Here is a 23,276-nt window from a genome sequence, read left to right on the forward strand (position 1 = left end):
AACTTTTACAGTAACATGCGGACCCAACCAATTCGCCTGCAGTGATGGCACATGTGTTGCCATGTCCATGCTCTGTGACGGAACACAAGACTGCCCGGCTGGAGAGGATGAGAACAGATTCAACTGCTATTCTTTCATAACCCCGCTTCCTTCACCTATGACCCCTACTTTGCTGAGTCCGGGTAAGGATATGACAGTGTCTAGAAAATGGTTTATGTATGAAAAATTGTATTTTCATTTAAATTACACTAGGGTTGTACGGTTTGGTATAGTACTGTGATGCAAACCCCGTTTCCATAGGAGTTGGGAAATTGTGTTAAATGTAAATATAAACGGAATACAATGATTTGCAAATCCTTTTCAACCTATATTCAAATGAATGCACTACAAAGACAAGATATTTGATGTTCAAACTCATAAACTTTATTTTTTTTTTGCAAATAATAATTAACTTAGAATTTCAGGGCTGCAACACGCGCCAAAGTAGTTGGGAAAGGGCATGTTCACCACTGTGAGCAGGTGGGTAAAGTGTCTTGTCCAAAGACACAACGGCAGTGACTAGGATAACGGAAGCGGGGATCGAACCTGCAACCCTCAAGTTGCTGGCACGGCCGCTCTACCAACCGAGCTATACCGCCCCGAAAGGGCATGTTCACCACTGTGTTACATCACCTTTTCTTTTAACAACACTCAATAAACGTTTGGGAACTGAGGAAACTAATTGTTGAAGCTTTGAAAGTGGAATTCTTTCCCATTCTTGTTTTATGTAGAGCTTCAGTCGTTCAACAGTCTGGGGTCTCCGCTGTCGTATTTTACGCTTCATAATGCTCACACATTTTCGATAGGAGACAGGTCTGGACTGAAGGCGGGCCAGGAAAGTACCCGCACCCTTTTTTTACAAAGCCACGCTGTTGTAACGTGCTGAATGTGGCTTGGCATTGTCTTGCTAAAATAAGCATGGGTGTCCATGAAAAACTCGGCGCTTAGATGTCAGCATATGTTGTTCAAAAACCCGTATGTACCTTTCAGCTTTAATGGTGCCTTCACAGATGTGTAAGTTATCCATACCTTGGGCACTAATGTTAAGATAATTTAAGTTAAAGTACCAGTGATTGTCAGACACACACTAGGTGTGGTGAAATTTGTCCTTTGCATTTGACCCATCCCCTTGTTCACCCCCTGGGAGGTGAGGGGAGCAGTAGGCAGCAGCGGTGCCGCGCACCCCCATACCATCACAGAGGCTGGCTTTTGAACTTTGCGTCGATAACAGTCTGGATGGTTCACTTCCCCTTGTGACACGGTGTCGAATATTTCCAAAAACAATTTTAAATGTGGACTCGTCAGACCACAGAACACTTTTCCACTTTGTATCAGTCCATCTTAGATAATCTCGGGCCCATGGTTACATGGTAGCATTAAACACAGCCAGAGCTAACCTGAACCGTCCCATTAAGGTTGCAAACCGTGCTCACAGTCAGAAAGTGCAGGACTTCTTCGAGAACCCCACAAACACTATACGGATGTGGCAGGGCATACAGGTCATCACAGACTATAAAGCTGCCCCCCGTCCCTGTGACAACAGTATCAGCTTCCTAAATGACCTAAACAACTACTTTGCAAGGTTTGAGGCACTTAACACCACTCCGGCGAGAAACTCCATCCCTAGCCCTGATGAGCAGCCGCTCAACCTGGACACAGCGGATTTCCTGAAAACCCTGAGGAGAGTGAACCCCCGGAAAGCACCGGGACCTGATGACATTCCGGGCACGGTGCTTAAGGGATGTGCAGACCAGCTGGCGGGGGTTCTCACAGACATCTTCAACATCTCGCTGACCCAGGCTGTGGTACCATCATGTTTCAAGACGGCCACAATCATTCCTGTGCCTAAAAACCCCACAATCTCCTCCCTCAATGATTATCGCCCGTGGCACTCACCCCCATCATAATGAAGTGCTTCGAGAGGCTGGTAAAGGAATACATTGTCTCCAGACTTCCCCCCACATTCAACCCATACCAGTTCACTTATCGCCCAAAGCCCTCCACAGAGGACGCCATCTCCTCTTTACTCCACCTAAGCTTAGAACATCTAGAAGGAAAGGACACACACGTGCGGATGTTGTTTCTGGACCTCAGCTCAGCATTCATCCCGCAGCATTCATCCCGCAGCATTTGGTGAGCAAACTGGCGTCCCTTGGATTCAGTACCCCCCTATGCAACTGGCTGCTTGACTTCCTCACAGACAGACCCCAATCTGTGAAAGTGGACAACAACCACCTCCAGTGCCATCTCCCTGAGCACCGACTCCCCCCAGGGCTGTGTCCTGAGTCTGCTGCTGTTCACATTGATGACCCATGACTGCTGCGCCAGGTCCACTACTAACCACATTGTGGAGTATGCAGACGACACGACAGTAGTGGGCCTCATCCGTGACAATAACAACATGGACTACAGGTAGGAGGTGAAACATCTGGTTGACTGGTGCAGAACCAACAACCTGGTCCTGAACGTCGACAAGACCAAGGAGATCATTGTTGACTTCAGGAAGCACCAGTCCAGCTACGCTCCACTCTTCATCAACGGCACAGCGGTGGAGATGGTAAGCAGCACCAAGTTCCTGGGGGTGCAGATTACAGACAATATAACCTGGTCCCTACACAACGGAGCTCTTGTAAAAAGAGCTCAGCAGCGCATGCACTTTTTGCGTCGGATGAAAAGAGCACAGCTCCCTTTCTCCATTCTCCCCACATTCTACACAGGCACTATAGAGAGCGTGCTGACCAACAGCATCTCTGTGTGGAATGGAGCCTGCAATTCCTCAGACTGGAAGTCTCTCCAGAGAGTGGTGAGGACGGCAGAAAAGATTATCAGGATTCCTCTTCCTCTTATCCAGGAGATCGCAAAAAGCCGCTGCCTGACCAGGGCTCAGAAAATCTGCAAAGACTCCTCCCACCCCCACCAAGGACTGTTTGCACTGCTGGACTCTCGGAAGAGGTTCCGCAGCCTCCGAAGCAGAACCTCCAGGTTCTGTAACAGCTTCTTCCCTCAGGCCGTAAGACTCTTGAACGCATCTTAATTAAATTATCCCCTCAACTCCCCCAAAAATGTATTAACTCACTGGAATAAAAAATACAATATAACATACATCCATAAACCTGGATGCATGTGCAAAAGTGCAATATATTTATCTGTACAGTAATCTATTTATTTATATCTGTATCTTATTGCTTTTATTTATCCTGCACTACCAAGAGCTAATGCAACAATATGTTGTTCTTATTTGTACTGTAAAGTTCAAATTTGAATGACAATAAAAAGGAAGTCTAAGAAGCTAGCGGCGTTTCCGGATGTTGTTGATAAATGGCTTTCACTTTGCATAGTAGCGCTTTAACTTGCACTTACAGATGTAGCGACCAACTGTAGTTACTGACAGTGGTTTTCTGAAGTGTTCCTGAGCCCAGGTGGTGATATCCTTTAGAGATTGATGTCGGTTTTTGATAAAGTTCCGTCTGAGGGATCGAAGGTTACGGTCATTCAATGTTGGTTTCCGACCATGCCGCTTACGTGGAGTGCTTTCTCCAGATTCTCTGAACATTTTGATGAAATTATGGACCGTAGATGTTGAAATACCTAAATTTCTAGCATTTGCACTTTGAGAAACGTTGTTCTTAAACTGTTTGACTACCTGCTCACGCAGTTGATGACAAAGGGGTGTACCTCGCCCCATCCTTTCTTGTGAAAGACTGAGCATTTTTTGGGAAGCTGTTTTTATACCCAATCATGGCACACCTGTGGGATGTTCCAAATAAGTGTTTGATGAGCATTCCTCAACTTGATCAGTATTTATTGCCACCTCGCTCAACTTCTACGTGTTGCTGGCATCAAATTCTAAAGTTAATGATTATTTGCACAACATTTTTTCTTTTTTATCAGTTTGAACATCAAATATGTTGTTTTTGTAGCATATTCAACTGAATATGGGTTGAAAATGATTTGCAAATCATTGTATTCCGTTCATATTTACATCTAACACAATTTCGAAACTCATATGGAAACAGGGTTTGTACTAATGAATCATATTCGGTACTATACTACTGCTAATATGTACTGGTACGACTTGGTACCGGATTGATACCCACATTTGTGTTGTCATCCAAAACTAATGTGAAGCATCCAAACAACAGAAGAATAAGTGATTGTTACATTTTAACCGAAGTGTAGATAGAACATATTAAAAGAGAAAGTAAGCAGATATTAAGAAGTAGATTAGTAAGTCATTTTCTACCACTTCTCCTTAATAATCTAGACATAATAATAGAATTGAAAATGATACAATATGAATTACCATATTTCCTTGAATATCCGCCAGGCGTGTAATGTGTGCTTGCTTTGAATTATGGCCAAGCAAAACTTGCTCCCCAAGTTAATTAGTGCATGTTTACTTTCTCCGCCTGGTCAAATTTGTGACATCACGAGTGACCCTTCCACTGCCGTCATTTTAAAATGGCGGAGGAGTATTTTTGCTTTTACTCTTTGTAAACCAGGGGTCTTGTTCCACAGCCATACAGATCACACTAATGGTTGTGATATAAAACAACTTCAACACTCTTAATAATATGCGCCACACTCTGTGAACCCTAACCAAACACATTTCTGGTAAACATAGGCCCTGCAAAACACCACAAACGCAACACAACACCTACCCACAATGCAATGCATCCACGACTCCTGGCTACACCGTCCATACAACCGCTGGCACTGTTTGGTTAGGGTTCACAGAGTGTGGCGCATATTGGTAAGAGTTTTAAAGTTGTTTATATCACAAATATCAGTGTAAAAGGTATGGCTGTTGACCAAGTATGCATTGCAATGTTGTTTAAAAAGCAGCGAAATGCATGAGTCCGGCCGGCACGCAGACAGCATGGTGAAAAAGTGGGCGCGATTACATGCTATAGAGCAGTGGTCCCCAACGCAGAATAATTTTTTATTATTTTAAATTATTATCACACTCAATTTTTTACTGCATGCCATTGGTAAGCGCAGGGGTGAGAAGAGGTTTTAAAGTTATTAGCGCCAGCTTACTTTTACCGCATGCTTTGAATAGGCGCAGGAGTGAGAAGAGGTTTTAAATTAATTAGCGCCCCGGCGGCTATTTAAAGAAATACGGTAGTTTACTGTGGACATTATCGCCTTTTGTTGTTGGTATTTTTTTCATACGGTGTTGATTTGGAAATGTTTGCCCCGGCATTTTGATAGGATGGGCGTGTGGCACCGAATGGAGATGTTGATATGTGGATTAAACACTTTTCATTCACTAGCGCATGGGTGTCAAACTCTGGCCCGCGGGCCATATTTGGCCTGCCGTGTAATTTCATTTGGCCCTTGAGGTAATATCAAATTAAAATTAGAGCTGGCCCGCCGGTATTATACAGCGCCGATGCCTCTGTGGAGGAGTTCAGGTACCTAGGAGTCTTGTAAACGAGTGAGGGAAGAGTGGATCGTGAGATCGACAGGCGGATCGGTGCGGCGTCTCCAGTAATGCGGACGTTGTACCGATCCGTTGTGGTGAAAAGGAGCTGAGACGGAAGGCAAAGCTCTCAATTTACCGGTCGATCTACGTTCCCATCCTCACCTATGGTCATGAGCTTTGGGTCATGACCGAAAGGATAAGATCACGGGTACAAGCGTCCGAAATGAGTTTCCTCCGCCGTGTGGCGGGGCTCTCCCTTAGAGATAGGGTGAGAAGCTCTGCCATCCGGGAGGGACTCGAAGTAAAGCCGCTGCTCCTTCACATCGAGAGGAGCCAGATGAGGTGGTTCGGGCATCTGGTCAGGATGCCACCCGAACGCCTCCCTAGGGAGGTGTTTAGGGCACGTCCAACCGGTAGGAGGCCACGGGGAAGACCCAGGACACGTTGGGAAGACTATGTCTCCCGGCTGGCCTGGGAACGCCTCGGGATCCCCCGGGAAGAGCTAGACGAAGTGGCTGGGGAGAGGGAAGTCTGGGTTTCCCTACTTAGGCTGTTGCTCCCGCGACCCGACCTCGGATAAGCGGAAGATGATGGATGGATGGATGCCTCTGTAACACTGCATTCACCACTGATACTCTTACTTGCCAACCATCACGATTTTCCCGGGAGACTCCTAAAGTTTGATGCCCCTCCCGAAAATCTCCCTGGGCAACCATTCTTCCGAATTTCTCCCGATTTCCACCCGGACAACGATATTGGGGGCGTGCTTTGAAGGCACTGCCTTTAGCGTCCTCTACAGCCTGTCGTCACGTCCGCTTTTCCGCCATACAAACAACGTGCCGGCCCAGTCACATAATACATGCGGCTTTAACACACACAAGTGAATGCAAAGCATACTTGATCAACAGCCATAAGGGTCACACTGAGGGTGGCCGTATAAACAACTTTAACATTTTTACAAATATGCGCCACACTGTGTAGCCACACCAAACAAGAATGACAAACACATTTCGGGAGAACATCCGCACCGTAGCACAACATAAACGCAACAGTGTCAAGACTTTTCTTCGGCATGGTAATGCCGGTGTTGTTTTCCCGTGGATGCGTCAAAGCAGAACACAGCAAAGGTAAGATATAAGGTATTTATTTAATAAATAACAAAAGGCTAGAAACAAAAACACTGGTGTAAAGAGAAAAGGCAAACAAAAGACACTAGCGTCAAAGCTAGGATAAACACAAGGAAAAGTAAAACTTGGCATGAGGACACAAAAGAGTAAACAAAAACAATCAGCATGAAAGCTGGAATATCAAGTGGCTTAGCGTAAGAGCTAGCAAGAAAATACATACGAAGGATGAGAGTCGTCACTGTTGCGCGTGGGCAAATTAGGATCCGAGAATGAATAACGAAAAGGGGTGAGTTTAAATAAGGGAGGTGATTAGAAGAAAACAGGTGTGCGTAGATAACAAGGGGCAGGTGAACTAATGAGCTACCATGGTGACAGACTAAACAGGAAATAAAGACGTTAAACAACAGGGTGATACAAAAATGGAACAATAAACCAGAATCGCAACAAACAGAAGAAATACCCAGAACCCCTTGCAGCACTAACTCTTCCGGGACGCTACAATATACATACCCGCTACCACCAAACCCCGCCCTCCCCAATTTTTATTAAAATTTTATTTGATATGCCATTGATATTTTTTAATCATTATTATTATAATTTGAAACTTGATTTTGCATGTCACTATAAAGTTATATAAGCCTTGCTTGTTTAATATTCAATGCAAAACTTGTTTGTGTCCATATTAAAAGGTTAATTTGTTCAACCTTGGCCCGCGGCTATGTTCAGTTTTAAATTTTGGCCCACTCTGTATTTGAGTTTGACACCCCTGCTTTAGCGGGTGACTTTTCAAATAATGCTACACATTAGCTGTATGCTACTTTTTGTAGCAACGCTTGTGCCCCACACTTGACAAATTAAAGTTGTCTATTCGACATATTCCCACTTGAAGCCAAACCACCGCCGGACAATGGACCCCTTGCTGTTTTTCTTGGGAATTAATTCTTCCTTCATTTGTTACCAGACTCGCACCTTCTTTCTCTTGTATTACCACTCGCACGGCTCCGCTAGCATCACAGATAACGTTACCCATGCTGCTACCTCTCTGCTCCGCGAGGGCGTATACGTATGTGACGTATGAAGTGACAGTATGTGAAGTATGTAAGAAGGTACATTTGCTGTCCTTGAGAAGGCGAGACAACAGAGTGTGAAGAGCCTGTAGTGCAGGGGTAGGGAACCTATGGCTCTAGAGCCAGATGTGGCTCTTTTGATGACTACATATGGCTCTCAGATAATTATATTTATATAGCGCTTATCCAGTGACTCAAAGCGCTTTACAAAGTGACACCCAATATCTAAGTTACATTTAAACCAGTGTGGGTGGCACTGGGGGCAGGTGTGTAAAGTGTCTTGCCCAAGGACACAACGGCAGTGACTAGGATGGCGGAAGCGGGAATGGAACCTGGAACCCTCAGGTTGTTAGCACAGCCACTCTCCTAACCCAGCTATGCCGAGTAACCGTGTAATACTCTTCCATATCAGTAGGTGGCAGTCGGTAGCTAATTGCTTTGTAGATGTGGGAAACAGGGGGGGGCAGGGTGCAGGTAAAAAGTTGTTTAATGCTTAAACCAGGGGTAGGGGACCTATGGCAGTCATCTGGCTCCCAGATAAATCTTAGCTGACATTGCTTAACACGATAAGTAATGAATAATTCCGCTGGTAATCACAGTTTCAAAAATAAAACATTTACATGCATTTTAATCCAACCATCCGTTTTCTACCGCACCTGTTCACGATGTCGCATTAATGGTAAGAAGTATTATATTTATTATTGGTTAACTTTTAGAATAACAATGTTGTTAAAAAGAATAAGAGACTTATTATACTCTACAAATGTTGGTCATACTTAAAAATACACAAATTTAGTTGTATTCAGTGTTGAAAAATGCTATATGGCTCCTACGGAAATACATTTTGAAATATTTGGCTTTCATGGCTCTCTCAGCCAAAAAGGTCCCCGACCCCTGCTGTAGTGTAGTGACAGCAGCTAAAAGCAACTGCGTGAGAACGTACACTAGAATATTACGATATAGTCATTTTCTATATTGCACAGAGACAAACCCGCGATATATCGAGTACATCGACATATCGCCCAGCCTTAACTCTGACCTTCCACTGTGTCTGCAGCTTGTTGGTCCTATGAGTTTGAATGCGCCACAGGAGGACAGTGTGTGCCTCAGGCTTGGCACTGTGACGGTGAAACGGACTGTTTGGATGGTAGTGATGAGCAGCCGTGCCCATCAATGTGTGGTCCTGGTCAGGTGTCCTGCCTGAGTGGGGACCAGTGTGTGCGTTACCAGCAGCTTTGTGACGGCCACAAAGACTGCAGAGATGCCTCGGATGAAAGTGTCGACAATTGCGGTGAGTCGCTAATGAATCTATTAGTTTATGCCCAGTTGCTGCAAAGACCAAAGCAAGCATTGTTTATGGTTTTTGCACAGTACTGAATCTGCACTTTTAAAGGTTTTTAATGACTTGCTTTTAATGTCTGATTCTGGCAGCTCTGCCATTTTAGTGCTTTTAGATCTTACAGCTGCCTTTGACACAGTCGACCACACAATTCTTTTAGACCGCCTGAGAGACTGTGTGGGTGTCAGGGGGACTGCGTTAGAGTGGTTCAGATCTTACCTGTCTGAGAGGTCCTTCTCTGTCAGGATGGGGGACGCCACCTCCTCTTCTGCCCCGCTTTACTGTGGTGTCCCCCAGGGATCTATTTTAGGCCCCATCCTGTTCGCCCTTTATCTACTCCCTCTTGGAGAGATTTTTAAGAAACATGAAGTGTTTTATCACTTTTATGCAGATGACTGCCAAATTTATATGCAGATTTCAAAAAGCCACGGCCCCCTGACACCCCTTCTTAACTGTCTATGTGACGTCAAGGCTTGGTTAGCCCAGAATTTTTTAATAATGAATGAGGGAAAAACCACTGACTTGGGACCATTGCAAAATGATGTGCGTCCCAAAGTCACCAGCCTTGGCGTCACTATAGACAGCCATTTTAAACTTGACAAACAAGTCAATGGCGTTTTAAAATCGTGTTTTTATCACCTTCGTCTTTTAGTAAAGGTTAAACCGTTTTTATCTTTTAACCTTTTTGAACAAGTCGTGCATGCTTTTATTTCAAGTCGCCTGGACTACTGCAATGCACTTTATGCTAGCATTAGCCAAAAAGCTCTCTCCCGGTTGCAATTAGTCCAGAACGCGGCAGCACGACTTTTAACAGGGGCCAGGAAACGCCAGCATATAACCCCAATTCTTCAGAGTTTGCACTGGCTCCCTGTTCATTTTAGAATTGAATTTAAAACATTGCTGTTTGTTTTTAAATCTTTACATGGACTGGCACCTCAGTATATCTCGGACCTCATCCAAATTTACATTCCTGCGCGCGCTCTGAGGTCCGAGAGCCAGCTCCAGCTCGTGGTGCCCAAGACCAGACTTAAGACCAGGGGAGACAGGGCCTTCTCTGTGGTCGGCCCTAAGCTCTGGAACACTCTGCCCCTCCATGTTCAAACTGCTCCCACAGTGGAGTGTTTTAAGTCTCGTCTTAAGACCCACTTTTATTCTTTGGCTTTTAACACTACGTGAGTTGTGTGGTTCTCTGTCCTCTGTTGTCCTCTGTGTTTTTTATACACTTTGATTTCTATTTTACTGTTTTAATTGATTTTACCCTTTAAAATAGTTTTTAATCATATTTGTTTTTATATTGTCTTTATTGGTTTTATATTTATTTATTTTTTGTTTTTATTCAGTCATTGACGGAGCATAATATTGTTTCTTTTTTTTTTTTAATATTGTTTTTAACATGGCTGTGCAGCACTTTGGAAACGTTATTGTTGTTTAAATGTGCTATATAAATGAAGTGGATTGGATTGGATTGGATGCTTCTTTACCGTTATAGGCTCTGCTCGGATACCTCCGTGCCCAGACAGCTTCTCGTGTGATAATCGAACCTGTGTTAACATGACTAAAGTGTGCAACGGATTTCCAGACTGTCCCAGGGGCGACGACGAGTTGGTTTGTGGTGAGTTCTCTAAAGATTCTGAGACATCTTTGACAATTGTACAGATGAAAGTGACCAAGCTTAAATAACATGCTTGTGGTGGTTCAGGAAAAAATGTGTCACCAGCACCTCCTGGTGGTAAGAATACTACGGTTGCCTGTCCAGAATTCACCTGTCTTGATGGCTCCTGTATCCAGTTCAACATGGTAGGTGTTCTTTTTCTGTGGGTTTTCTATCGAGAAAATTAAATGAGACATTTTCCAACTTCGTCATGTAGCAATTACAAACATATTTACTGTCGTGATGCACACCGAAACAAAACGTCGCTAATGTGACTTATTTGTAAATGATAATATTTTATTAACTTTTTCAGCTAACTCGCAAACACTGCTATTTTCATGCTGCGTCCCTTTTTACTCACTTTTCCTACTCTAGTATTGTGTGTTTTATTAATCAGCATATGCATGTGTCTGCATTTTCAAGAAGACAAACACGAAATGGATTGTGTGCAATAGTTTGAAAATCAATCTCAACCACTACCATGGAAACTCTTGTTTCAATGAAAATATCACTGGAGTTACGGTAACTCTAAAGCAGGAGTCACCAACGCGGTGCCCGCGGGCACCAGGTCGCCCGTAAGGACCAGATGAATCGCCCGCTGGCCTGTTCTAAAAATAGCTCAAATAGCAGCACTTACCAGTGAGCTGCCTCTATTTTTTAAATTTTGTTTATTTACTCGCATGCTGGTCTCGCTTTGCTTGACATTTTTAATTCTAAAAGAGACAAAACTCAAATAGAATTTGTATAAATAAATTCATTTATTTTTTTACTTTGCTTCTTATAACTTTCATGAACTTTTACCATGAATTGATTAACGTGGAGCCCGACTTAAGTTTAAAAACTTATTCGGTGTTACCATTTAGTGGTCAATTGTACGGAATATGTACTGAACTGTGTAATCTTCTAATAAAGTATCAATCAATTCAGAAAAACAATTTTGGAGAAAAAATACAACCTTAAAAATGATTTTATGATTTTTAAACACATATACAATTATACATATACACATATACAAAAAGTCTTTTGAATTTATTTTAGATTTTTTGTTCTGGGAAATCTAGAAGAAATAACGATTTGTCTTTGTTAGAAATATAGCTTGGTCCAATTTGTTTTATATTCTAACAAAGTGCAGATTGGATTTTAACCTATTTAAAACATGTCATCAAAATTTTTAAATTAATTTTAACCAGGAAAAATGACTAATGATGTTCCCTAAATGATTTTTTTAATTTTTTCAAAAAGATTCGAATTAGCTAGTTTTTGTCTTCTTTTTTTCGGTTGAATTTGGAATTTCAAAGAATCAAAATTCAATCAATCAATCAGTCAATCAATCAATGTTTACTTATATAGCCCTAAATCACTAGTGTCTCAAAGGGCTGCACAAACCACCACGACATCCTCGGTAGGCCCACATAAGGGCAAGGAAAACTCACACCCAGTGGGACATTGGTGACAATGATGACTATGAGAACCTTAGAGAGGAGGAAAGCAATGGATGTCGAGCGGATCTAACATGATACTGTGAAAGTTCAATCCACAATGGATACAACACAGTCGCGAGAGTCCAGTCCCAAGAGGATCCAAGACACAGCAGCGAGAGTCCCGTTCACAGCGGAGCCAGCAGGAAACCATCCCAAGCGTAGGCGGACCAGCAGCGCAGAGATGTCCCCAGCCGATACACAGGCGAGCAGTACATGGCCACCGGATCGGACCGGACCCCCTCGACACGGGAGAGTGGGACATAGAAGAAAAAGAAAAGAAACGGCAGATCAACTGGTCTAAAAATTTGAAGATAAACTATGTTTCAAAATTTTATTTTAATTTTTTTCGTGTTTTCTCCTCTTTTAAACCGTTCAATTAAGTGTTTTTTTCATCATTTATTCTCTACAAAAAATCTTCCGTAGAAGGAAAAAAAATCTACTGCGGAATGACGGACAGAAATACCCATTATTATTTTTTTTATATTTATCTGTTTCTATATATATATTTATTGTGAGAAATCATTAAAATGATCAGTGTTTCCACAAAGATAAATATCATTGATTATTAATAATAACATAGAGTTAAAGGTAAATTGAGCAAATTAGTTATTTCTGGCAATTTTTTTAAGTGTGTATCAAACTGGTAGCCCTCCGCATTAATCAGTATCCAGGAAGTAGCTCTTGGTTTCAAAAAGGTTGGTGACCCCTGCTCTAAAGTATCTTGAAATGCAATCCTCAAGCTCCCCATGTTGTTACCCAGGTGTGTAATGGTGTTGGAGACTGCCCGGACTCATCATTGGCACCATTTGGAGGCCCTACAGATGAGCAGGGATGTAGAAACTGGAGCTCCTGGGGTCCATGGAGCCCCTGCAGCACCTCCTGTGGTACAGGCTCCATGAGCAGGCACAGATCGTGTCCTTCAGGAGATCTTTTGCACCACTGTCGGGGTCAGGATGTCCAGAGGCAGCAGTGCTTCAACACCACCTGCCCTGGTACGGATGAGGAATATGTTCAATGTTTGCTATCTGTTTGAGGCGATGGTGTGAAGCCGTCATCTAACTACAACAGTAGTTGGCCATGACACATGTGCAAATCATGTTAATGAACAGTCACAAAAGTGACCAAAAAACACGAAATGCAAAACATGTTTGGAAATACATATGACTGTTGTTCTTTTGCTTCTTTTAAAGTTTTTTAACGTCACAACCAAAAAATACTGAGCCACCTATGAGTGCTTTTAGAGGATCATTGACAAGAATTATACCTATTTTCATTTCGGTCAATAAAAATGTCTAATTCAGGGGTCACCAACGTGGTGCCCGCGGGCACCAGGTAGCCCGTAAGGACCAGATGAGAAGCCCGCTGGCCTGTTCTAAAAATAGCTCAAATAGCAGCACTTACCAGTGAGCTGCCTCTATTTTTTAAAATGTATTTATTTACTAGCAAGCTGGTCTCGCTTTGCTCGACATTTTTAAATTCTAAGAGAGACAAAATTCAAGTAAAATGTGAAAATTCAAGAAAATATTTTAAAGATTTGGTCTTCACTTTTTTGACTAAATATATTGTTTTACTTTGCTTCTTATAACTTTCAGAAAGACAATTTTAGAGAAAAAATACAACCTTAAAAATTATTTTAGGATTTTTAAACACATATACCTTTTTACCTTTTAAATTCTTTCCTCTTATTTCCTGACAATTTATATTTATTGTATAGAATAATAAATACATTTTAATATAATTCTTCATTTTAATATCTGTTTTTTCGACGAAGAATATTTGTGAAATATTTCTTCTTCAAAAAAAAAAATATTCTGGCAAATCTAGAAAATCTGTAGAATCAAATTTAAATCTCATTTCAAACTCTTTTGAATTTCTTTTAAAATGTTTGTTCTAGAAAATATAGAAGAAATAATGATTTGTCTTTGTTAGAAATATAGCTTGGTCCAATTTGTTATATATTCTAACAAGGTGCAGATTGGATTTTAACCTATTTAAAATATGTCATCAAAATTCTAAAATTAATCTTAGTCAGGAAAAATTACTAATGATGTTCCATAAATTATTTTTAAAATGTTTTCAAAAAGATTTGAATTAGTTTTTCAATTCATTTTTTTTTCGGTTGAATTTTGTATTTTAAAGAGTCGAAATTGAAGATAAACTATGTTTCAAAATTTAATTTTCATTTTTTTTTGTGTTTTCTCCTCTTTTAAACCGTTCAATTAAGTGTTTTTTTCATCATTTACTCTCTACAAGAAATCTTCCATAAAAGGAAAAAAAAAATGTACGACGAAATGACAGACAGAAATACCCATTTTTTTATATATATATATATATATATATATATATATTTATTTATTAAAGGTAAATTGAGCAACTTGGCTATTTCTGACAATTTATTTGTGTATCAAACTGGTAGCCCTTCGCATTAATCAGTACTGGCGTCTCTTGGTTTCAAAAAGGTTGGTGACCCCTGGTCTAATGAGTTGAGAAAAAACAAGTTTTGTCAATAGTCTTTTATTTTCAGCGGGGGTGTATAAAAGAGTCAGGAAGTGTCATGAATACAAAGGATTATGGGTATTGTGTTGCGTTTATGTTGTGTTACTGGGAGGATGTTCTCCCAAAATGTGTTTGTCGTTCTTAATTGGTGTGGCTTCACAGCGTGGCGCATATTACTAAGAGTGTTAAAATTGATTATATCACAACCATTAGTGTACTCTGTGTCACCCAGTATGCGTTGCAGTCGTGTGCATGTCGCCGCGGAAACCACAACCAATATGGTGCTGGACTGACAAGCAGATCGTACATGTAGTAGGCAACAAAGCCAAAGGCTTCATAGCACGCCCTAATACTTATTATCTGGGTGACCACCGGCAGTCATTCAGGAGAATAATAGCGTCTCTTATTGTCTTCTTCGCTTTATGACACGGGTCTTAAATGGCTCTTTGAATTGCAAAGAATACCGATCACAGAACCATGCATATCAAATATTTCCGGATGGTTCAACCGCCACCCGCCCGAATCTAATTAAAATCTATTTTTTCGTCATGTCAACCGCCCGACCAGCAGTTTATCCGCGGATTCCGCGGATGAGCCTGCAAACCGCGCAACTCTAGTTGGCACTAATTTATGTGAACTGTTACCCAGCATCACCTCTTTGTGTTGCTAAAGTATCCACAGCCTGTAGAAATGTGCATAGCTCAGCCAATAAGTCGACCTAATGCCGTGCACAAATTCAAGTCAAAGTCAGTTTCAATACATCTCATCTTTGCCGTGAAAGACGGGGAACGGCTGTTTTTTGTGCTTAAGCAAGCTTTTTACACAAGGGCCCAGGTAATGTGTTAAGAAGTGGTGCTCTGAATGCATACTGCCACCTACGGTAGGGAGTTGTTACGACAGACTAGATTCACACAGTCCAATCATCGGTTAACACATGAGGGCCAGCAGGTAGCACCAAAAGTAAATTCATGTATGGAAAACACTAACGTCTGAGGAATATGAAACATGAACTATCATATCTGGACACAGAAAGAGGGATTTAAGACCTGTGAAATAACATGTGTCTTCCTCTTCACCAGTTGATGGTCAGTGGCTGCCATGGGTGACTTGGTCAAACTGTTCCAGTGGTTGTGGAGGAATCCAGGTCCGACACAGAGGCTGTATCCCCCCTCGAAATGGAGGCCGAGACTGCTCCCGGCTCCCAGGATCATCCAATCTCAACATGGAAATCAGTAAGAGCTGCCTGGTATAAATAATACAGTTGAAAACATAGTAAAATGATTTATAGGGTGAAGGCATATCTTTCATCATTATCATTTTATATGTTGTCTGTTGTGATAGTTTTGTCTTTATTGTGTTGTCATATAACCCATTTGGAGACAAATATATTATATTGGACTGTGGTATATCCTCAAGTAGAGGTTGTCCCCCGTATTGACGCCGTACTCGTTTCACAACATGCATAGTCCATAAGGCAGTGGTGTCAAACTCAAGGCCCGGGGACGGATGATTTTCTTTCACAACATGTTATTTGGTCTGAAAAATCTCAAAAATAATACCTACTACACCAGGGGTGTCAAACTCAAATACAGAGTGGGCCAAAATTTAAAAACTGAACAAAGCCGCGGGCCAAAATTGAACAAATTAATAGGACCTAAACAAGTTTTGCTATGAATATTGAACAAGCAAAGCTAAAGTTACTTTATAGTGACATGCAAAATCGAGTTTCAAATAATAATAATTAAAAAATATCAATGGCATATCAAATAAAATTTGAATAAAAATGTAATGCCTCTTTTCTATTTGCAGCCCTCTGAGGTGTGTATCAAAATAAACTTTTTCCAAAGCCTAATAATACATTTGAAAATAAAATAACAACAATGAATGAATCAAACATTCAAGTAGCCAGAGATAGTGCAAGAATAAAAACGTTAATTATTGCTCAGTTTGCTAAACTGATTTGCTTTAACACCGAATATAAAACAAGCAACGCTTATATAACTTAACAGTGCAAAATCAACTTTCGAAAAACAAACGAAAGAATATCAATGGCATATTAAATAAAATGAAAATTTAAAAAATGGTGGTAGCGGGGGGGGTGGTGTATAGTGTAGCGTCCCAGAAAAGTTAGTGCTGCAAGGTAGTCTGGGTATTTGTTCTGTTGTGTTTATGTTGCGAATGTTCTCCCAAAATGTTTTTGTCAATCTTGTTTGGTATGGGTTCACTGTGTGGCGCATATTTGTAACAGTGTCAAAGTTGTTTTTCACGGCCACCTTCAGTAAGGGTGTTGACCAAGTATGCATAGCATTCATTTCTGTGCGTAAAAGCCGCATATATTATGTGACTGGGCTGGCACGCTGTTTGTAGGGAGGAAAAGAGAACATGACGACAGGTTGTAGAGTACGATAAAGGCAGGGTCCTCAATATTGTTGTCCGGGTGGAAATTGGGAGAAATTCTGGAGAATGGTTGCCCCCGGGTGATTTTCAAGAGGGCCACTGAAATTCGGGAGTCTTCTGGGAAAATCGGGAGGGTTGGCAAGTAAGAGTATTAGCGGTGAATGCGGTGTTACAGCGGCACCACTGCTGTATAATACCGCCGGGTCAGCTCTAATGTTAATTTGATATTGCCTTAAGGGCCAAACTAAATTACATGGCGGGCCAAATTTGGCCCACGGGCCAGAGTTTGACACCCATGTACTACACCAAATATGAAATACAGTGGAGCCTTGATTTATGAACTTAATTGGTTCATTGACAGGGTTCCTCAATCCAAAAGTTCATATAGTAAAGCAGAGTTCCCCACAAGAAACAATGCAAACACGAGTAATGGATTCCAGCCTTGACAAAAGTCCCTATTTTAGTAAAGTTTTTACACTTTAAACACAACTATATCAAACAAACATAACAAGTAGTAATGGATCAACTTTCTATTTATTAACAAGCCAAAACAACAAGCTGAACTGTTCTGTATACACTGTTATGCCAACAAGCGTACACACACAGAAGCCACCATGGTGCCCTCACAATTTTTCAATATCACAAAACTCCTTAACTTTAACAACCATATTAATACATGAATAAACATTTAAGAAAGTAAAATCCACCCACAAAGAGCAGACAAAAAAGAAGCAGATGGGGCGAGCAAAAGACAAAGGGCTTCTCCCTCCCCTTCGTCTTCTATGTGTGTGTGTCTGCTCTTGTGCTTCTATGAGAGAGATATAGTATATATCATGTCTTTTCTTTCCGTAAAACAAGTCTGCACTGTCATGGTTTTTCCAGAAAAGTCAGTCCTCTTCACAATCAAAGGCCTACTGAAATGAGATTTTCTTATTCAAACGGGGATAGCAGGTCCATTCTATGGATAGCAGGTCCATTCTATGTGTCATACTTGATCATTTCGCGATATTGCCATATTTTTGCTGAAAGCATTTAGTAGAGAACATCCACGATAAAGTTTGCAACTGGAGAAAAGCCCTGCCTCTACCGGAAGTCGCAGACGATGACGTCACATGTTGATGGCTCCTCATATATTCACATTGATTTTAATGGGAGCCTCCAACAAAAACAGTTATTCAGACCGAGAAAACGACAATTTCCCCATTAATTTGAGCGAGGATGAAAGATTCCTGTTTGACGATTGTCGTGGAAATTTCTTAAAGACAATCCTTTAGTGACAAAGAGCTTAAAAATTATTTATCAAAGTAACAAACAAATAATAACAAGCTTTGCAAAGCGAGACCAAACCAGAACGACACATCCGTTCCTTCCGGCTTGTTCTAACTCTTTTAGAATATGTCATGACAATTATACATTCTCAGAAGTCCCACCCTCCATGCTCATCAACATACAGTATCCCAGTAAAAGAATGCCCAAGGTCCTGTGAAGAGGAGGGGGTGTCGTTTGCCCAGAAGAGTGGGGGTCACACAGGAAAGGGGCAACAGTTTAGCCCAGAAGGGGTTCAGGAAGAGATAACACATATGCCCGGTCAACTAGGGTCTACATGTCACATCAAAGACACAGGAGACAGAGCTTGATCAGATTAGATGTCTCTTGCAAGACTCCACATTCCTAAGCCTAATAAACTACTTTTGGCAACCCGTTCATAGATCATCATCCATTTAAACGAATATAAGTAATTTTGCTATCACAGGATATTGATAGCGACGGACTAGGAAAAAAACAAAAAAAACGCAATTGCAATCGCGTTGTATTGAGACGGATTCATATGTTTTTAGAGACATTTACTAGGAAAATTCTGGGAAATCCCTTATCTTTCTATTGTGTTGGTAGTGTTTTAGTGAGTTTAACAGTACCTGATAGTCAGAAATGTATGTCCACGGCCGGGTGTTGACGCGCAGTGTCTCGGGGAAGTCGACGGCAGCTGTACGGGAGGCACAAGCTCAGCTGATATCCGGTGAGAGGCGACTTTTTAACCACAATTTTCTCACCGAAACCTGCTGGTTGACATTAGGTTGGGATCCATGTTCGCTGTGATCCATAGTAAAGTTTCACGTCCGTGAATTTTAAACAAGGAATCACCGTGTGTTTGTGTGGCCAAAGGCTAAAGCTTCCCAACTCCGTCTTTCTACTTTGACTTCTCCAATATTAATTGAAAAAATTGCAAAAGATTCAGCAACACAGATCTCCAAAATACTGTGTAATTATGCCATTAAAGCAGACGACTTTTAGCTGTGTGTGTGCGCAGCGCTCATATTCATAACAGCCCGTGACGACACGCGTACACGACATCATTACGCGACGTTTTCAAGAAAAAAGTCCCGGGAAATTTAAAATTGCAATTTAGTAAACTAAAAAGGCCGAATTGGCATGTGTTGCAATGTTAATATTTCATCATTGATATATAAACTATCAGACTGCGTGGTCGGTAGTAGTGGGTTTCAGTAGGCCTTTAAACCTTTCTGTAGTACAAAGCCTTTTTGTCCAACCTGCCTCCTCCAAGCTCTATAATGTGCTCTTTGCAAATAGTCTTTTTTTTTTAACTCCACAGGTATACCTTTTTTTCCCACACTGGTGTGTTGGCTTTTTGGGACTCATATTGAGTTCGCAAAATGGACAAAACTTGTTAAAACTGGAAAAATCAAACAAAAGGCACAGATACTGAATGAAGCGCTGGGACATGACTCGAAAGTCAGTTACCAGCAGGCACCCCACCTCGCTGCAATGACAAGCTCTGTGTTTTGTCCGGCAGTCATGAATGACTAAATAAATCGTCGGTACACAAAGACATGGTACGTACATGGAGGCAAACTCGGCTCGATCTTACTTTGTAAATTGAAAAGTTGTAAATAGAGTGGTTTGTAAATTGAAGTTCCATTGTCCGCAGACACATAGGTACAATTTTGTCAGAATGTTTGTGCCACAATTATTTTTATTTACCGTATTTTTCGGACAATAAGGCGCACTTACAAATAATTTCCTTTTCTCAAAAATTAACAGTATGCCTTATAACCCTGTGCGCCTAATGAACGGAATGATTCTGATTGTGCTTACCAACATTGAAACAATTTTAATTGATACATGGAGTAATGATTAGTGTGACCAGTAAATGGTAGTCACACATAAGAGATATGTGTGGACTGCAATATGACGCCAGTAAACCACAACAAAACTTTAAATGTTCCATTGAAAATAAAGAATATAACACACGGCACTCAAAAATCCGTCAAAATGTTTTAATATGACTTTGAAGCAGCACAACTTGACGGATTGTTGGCCAATTACAGCTACCCTAGTGAGATATACAATCAATCAATCAAAGTTTATTTGTATAGCCCTAAATCACGAATGTCTCAAAGGGCTGCACAAGCCACGACGACGGCTCAGATCCCACATCAGGGCAAGAAAAATTCAAACCCAAAGGGATTACAAAGAAAAACCTTGGAGGGGACCGCAGATGTGCCACCTCCCGGGCGACCGTTGCAATGGAGGTTGATTGGATCTAGCATAATAGTGTGAGAGTCCAGTCCATAGTGGATTTAGCATAACAAGTAATATTTTGGTGTGTGTATAAGGACTGCAAATGCCACCCATTAGCAGACATATTATCTTGTGTTTTATTTCACAATATTATGGAAAACCAACTTTTCTTACCTTCTGGTATCTGCTGATGTACCTACCTACAGTGTACCTACCTAGTTGTTAGAGAGTTTCGGTCGGACGGTTTTTCATGGGACACATTTCCGGCATTGTTGCACTAGTGAGCCACGGATGAGAAGATGATGCTCCATTTTTGATTGAAGTAAAGTCTGAATGTCATTAAAACAGTTAGCTCCATCTTTTGACACGTCTTCCACTCCCGTCCATGCACGCTACACCGCTACAACAAAAATGACGGAGAGAAGACGCTGTCAAGGGTGAGTCACGTAAATAAGACCACCCACAAAACAGTGCATCCTGAAGCGACTGTCAGAAAGCGACTGGAAGATGATCTGTAAAACATAATCCATGCAACATTTTGACCAAAGAACCACCATTACATGTTATGTATATCAGTGGTCCCCAACCACCGGGCTGCGGCTCGATTAGTAATTTAAAAAAAAAATTAAATCAACATAAAAAACACAAGATACACTTACAATTAGTGCACCGCCCCAAAAAAGCCTCCCTTTTTCATGACAAATTATCAAGTGTTGGCCGGTCCGCAGCTACAAAAAGGTTTTGGACCACTGATGTAGACCACAAGGAAATGGTTTGAATATAGAAAAAAATAATAATACGCCCCCTTTAATGTGCTTTATAATCCGTGCGCCATTTGTATGAAAAAAGACCTGAATAGACCCGCTCATCAACAGTGCGCCTTATAATCCGATGCGCCCTATGGTCCAGAAAATACGGTACTTCTTACAAGAGCTTTCAAAGTTAACACATCTTGTTACTTAATTCCAAAAAAATTTCTTTAATCCTTTAATAAGAGCGGATTAATCGTGCAATTAATTTTTGAGCACACATGTTCTCTTACCGTAACCGTGGATGGTTAGTTGGTTGGTTATGCGGTCAGTGATCAGGTCAAAATTTACCCAGAAGGTACTTTAAATAAAACTGTGAGCACTAGGAATATGACGATCCGGTAGATACTGCGGTTTTGCGGTTTGAAAGTCTTTGGAGCGGCGTGGCGTAGTGGGAAGAGCGGCCAGCCAGAAACCTGAGGGTTGCAGGTTCGCTTCCCACCTATTGACATCTAAAAAATCGCTGCCGTTGTGTCCTTGGGCAGGACACTTCACCCTTTGCCCCCGGTGCTGCTCTCACTGGTGAACGAATGATGAATGAATGATAGGTGGTGGTCGGAGGGGTCGTAGGCGCAAACAGGCAGCCACGCTTCCGTCAGTCTACCCCAGGGCAGCTGTGGCTACTGATGTAGCTTACCACCACCGGTTGTGAATAAATGTTGAGTCCCACTTCTCTGTGAGCGCTTTGAGTGTTTAGAAAAGTGCGATATGGGTATAGTTATAGTTATAGTTATAGTTATAGTTTACAATAATGCTGTGACGTGTGATGATTTAAAACTAAAATTTAGTAAGTTTTTGTAGCGGTTTAGTGTTGTTCGGGTCTTGTCACTTAAAACAAACTCAACTGAGTTTTTAAAAAAATTTCTGCATGAAACAGTGGCTGTTCCTGCACAATGATTTTCACTTGACGATACATGTTTGTAGTAACACTTTGATAGTGTTGCGTCCCTCGTGAGCAAATAAATTATGCAAGTAAAACAAAACATAACAAAAAAAATCATTTATGACGTTCTGATGACAAAAGTACATGTATTTGATTTTTTTACATATTTTTAAATGATGCAAGAAAGTAATTTACAAAAATTAATCAAGAGTCTTGTTCACGAGTGAGGGAAGAGTGGATCGTGAGATCGACAGGCGGATCGGTGCGGCGTCTTCAGTAATGCGGACGTTGTACCGATCCGTTGTGGTGAAGAAGGAGCTGAGCCGGAAGGCAAAGCTCTCAATTTACCGGTCGATCTACGTTCCCATAGACTTCTATGGAATTACAACAAAATGAACCCAGATTTCCCTCGCCCGGACGTGGGTCACCGGGGCCCCGCTCTGGAGCCAGGCCCGGAGTTGGGGCACGATGGCGAGCGCCTGGTGGTCGGGCCTGTCCCCATGGGGCCCGGCCGGGCACAGCCCGAAGAGGCAACGTGGGTCATCCCTCCAATGGGCTCACCACTCATAGGAGGGGCCATAGAGGTCGGGTGCATTGTGAGCTGGGCGGCAGCCGAAGGCAGGGCACTTGGCGGTCCGATCCTCGGCTACAGAAGCTAGCTCTTGGGACGTGGAACGTCACCTCACTGGGGGGGAAGGAGCCTGAGCTAGTGCGCGAGGTAGAGAAGTTCCGGCTGGATATAGTCGGACTCACCTCGACGCACAGCAAGGGCTCTGGAACCAGTTCTCTCGAGAGGGACTGGACCCTCTTCCACTCTGGCGTTGCCGGCAGTGAGAGGCGACGGGCTGGGGTGGCAATTCTCGTTGCCCCCCGGCTCAAAGCCTGCACGTTTGAGTTCAACCCAGTGGACGAGAGGGTAGCTTCCCTTCACCTTCGGGTGGGGGGACGGGTCCTGACTGTTGTTTGTGCTTACGCACCAAACAGCAGTTCAGAATACCCACCCTTTTTGGGTACACTCG

The 23,276-nt window shown here is 41.9% G+C and overlaps 1 protein-coding gene across 1 annotated transcript in view; it reads left to right on the forward strand.

Moving 5' to 3' along the window:
* The window catches only part of sspo (SCO-spondin), a 391,512-nt gene that overhangs the window by 94,630 nt on the left and 273,606 nt on the right, over positions 1-23,276 (forward strand). The window contains 5 exon segments of the mRNA XM_061922415.1: positions 8,719-8,952; positions 10,490-10,612; positions 10,700-10,797; positions 12,893-13,124; positions 15,708-15,860. Of these exon segments, the coding sequence (XP_061778399.1) occupies positions 8,719-8,952; positions 10,490-10,612; positions 10,700-10,797; positions 12,893-13,124; positions 15,708-15,860 (840 nt within the window).

This window comes from Nerophis ophidion, linkage group LG15 (genome assembly GCF_033978795.1).
Source record: "Nerophis ophidion isolate RoL-2023_Sa linkage group LG15, RoL_Noph_v1.0, whole genome shotgun sequence".
Classification (NCBI taxonomy): Eukaryota; Metazoa; Chordata; class Actinopteri; order Syngnathiformes; family Syngnathidae; genus Nerophis; species Nerophis ophidion.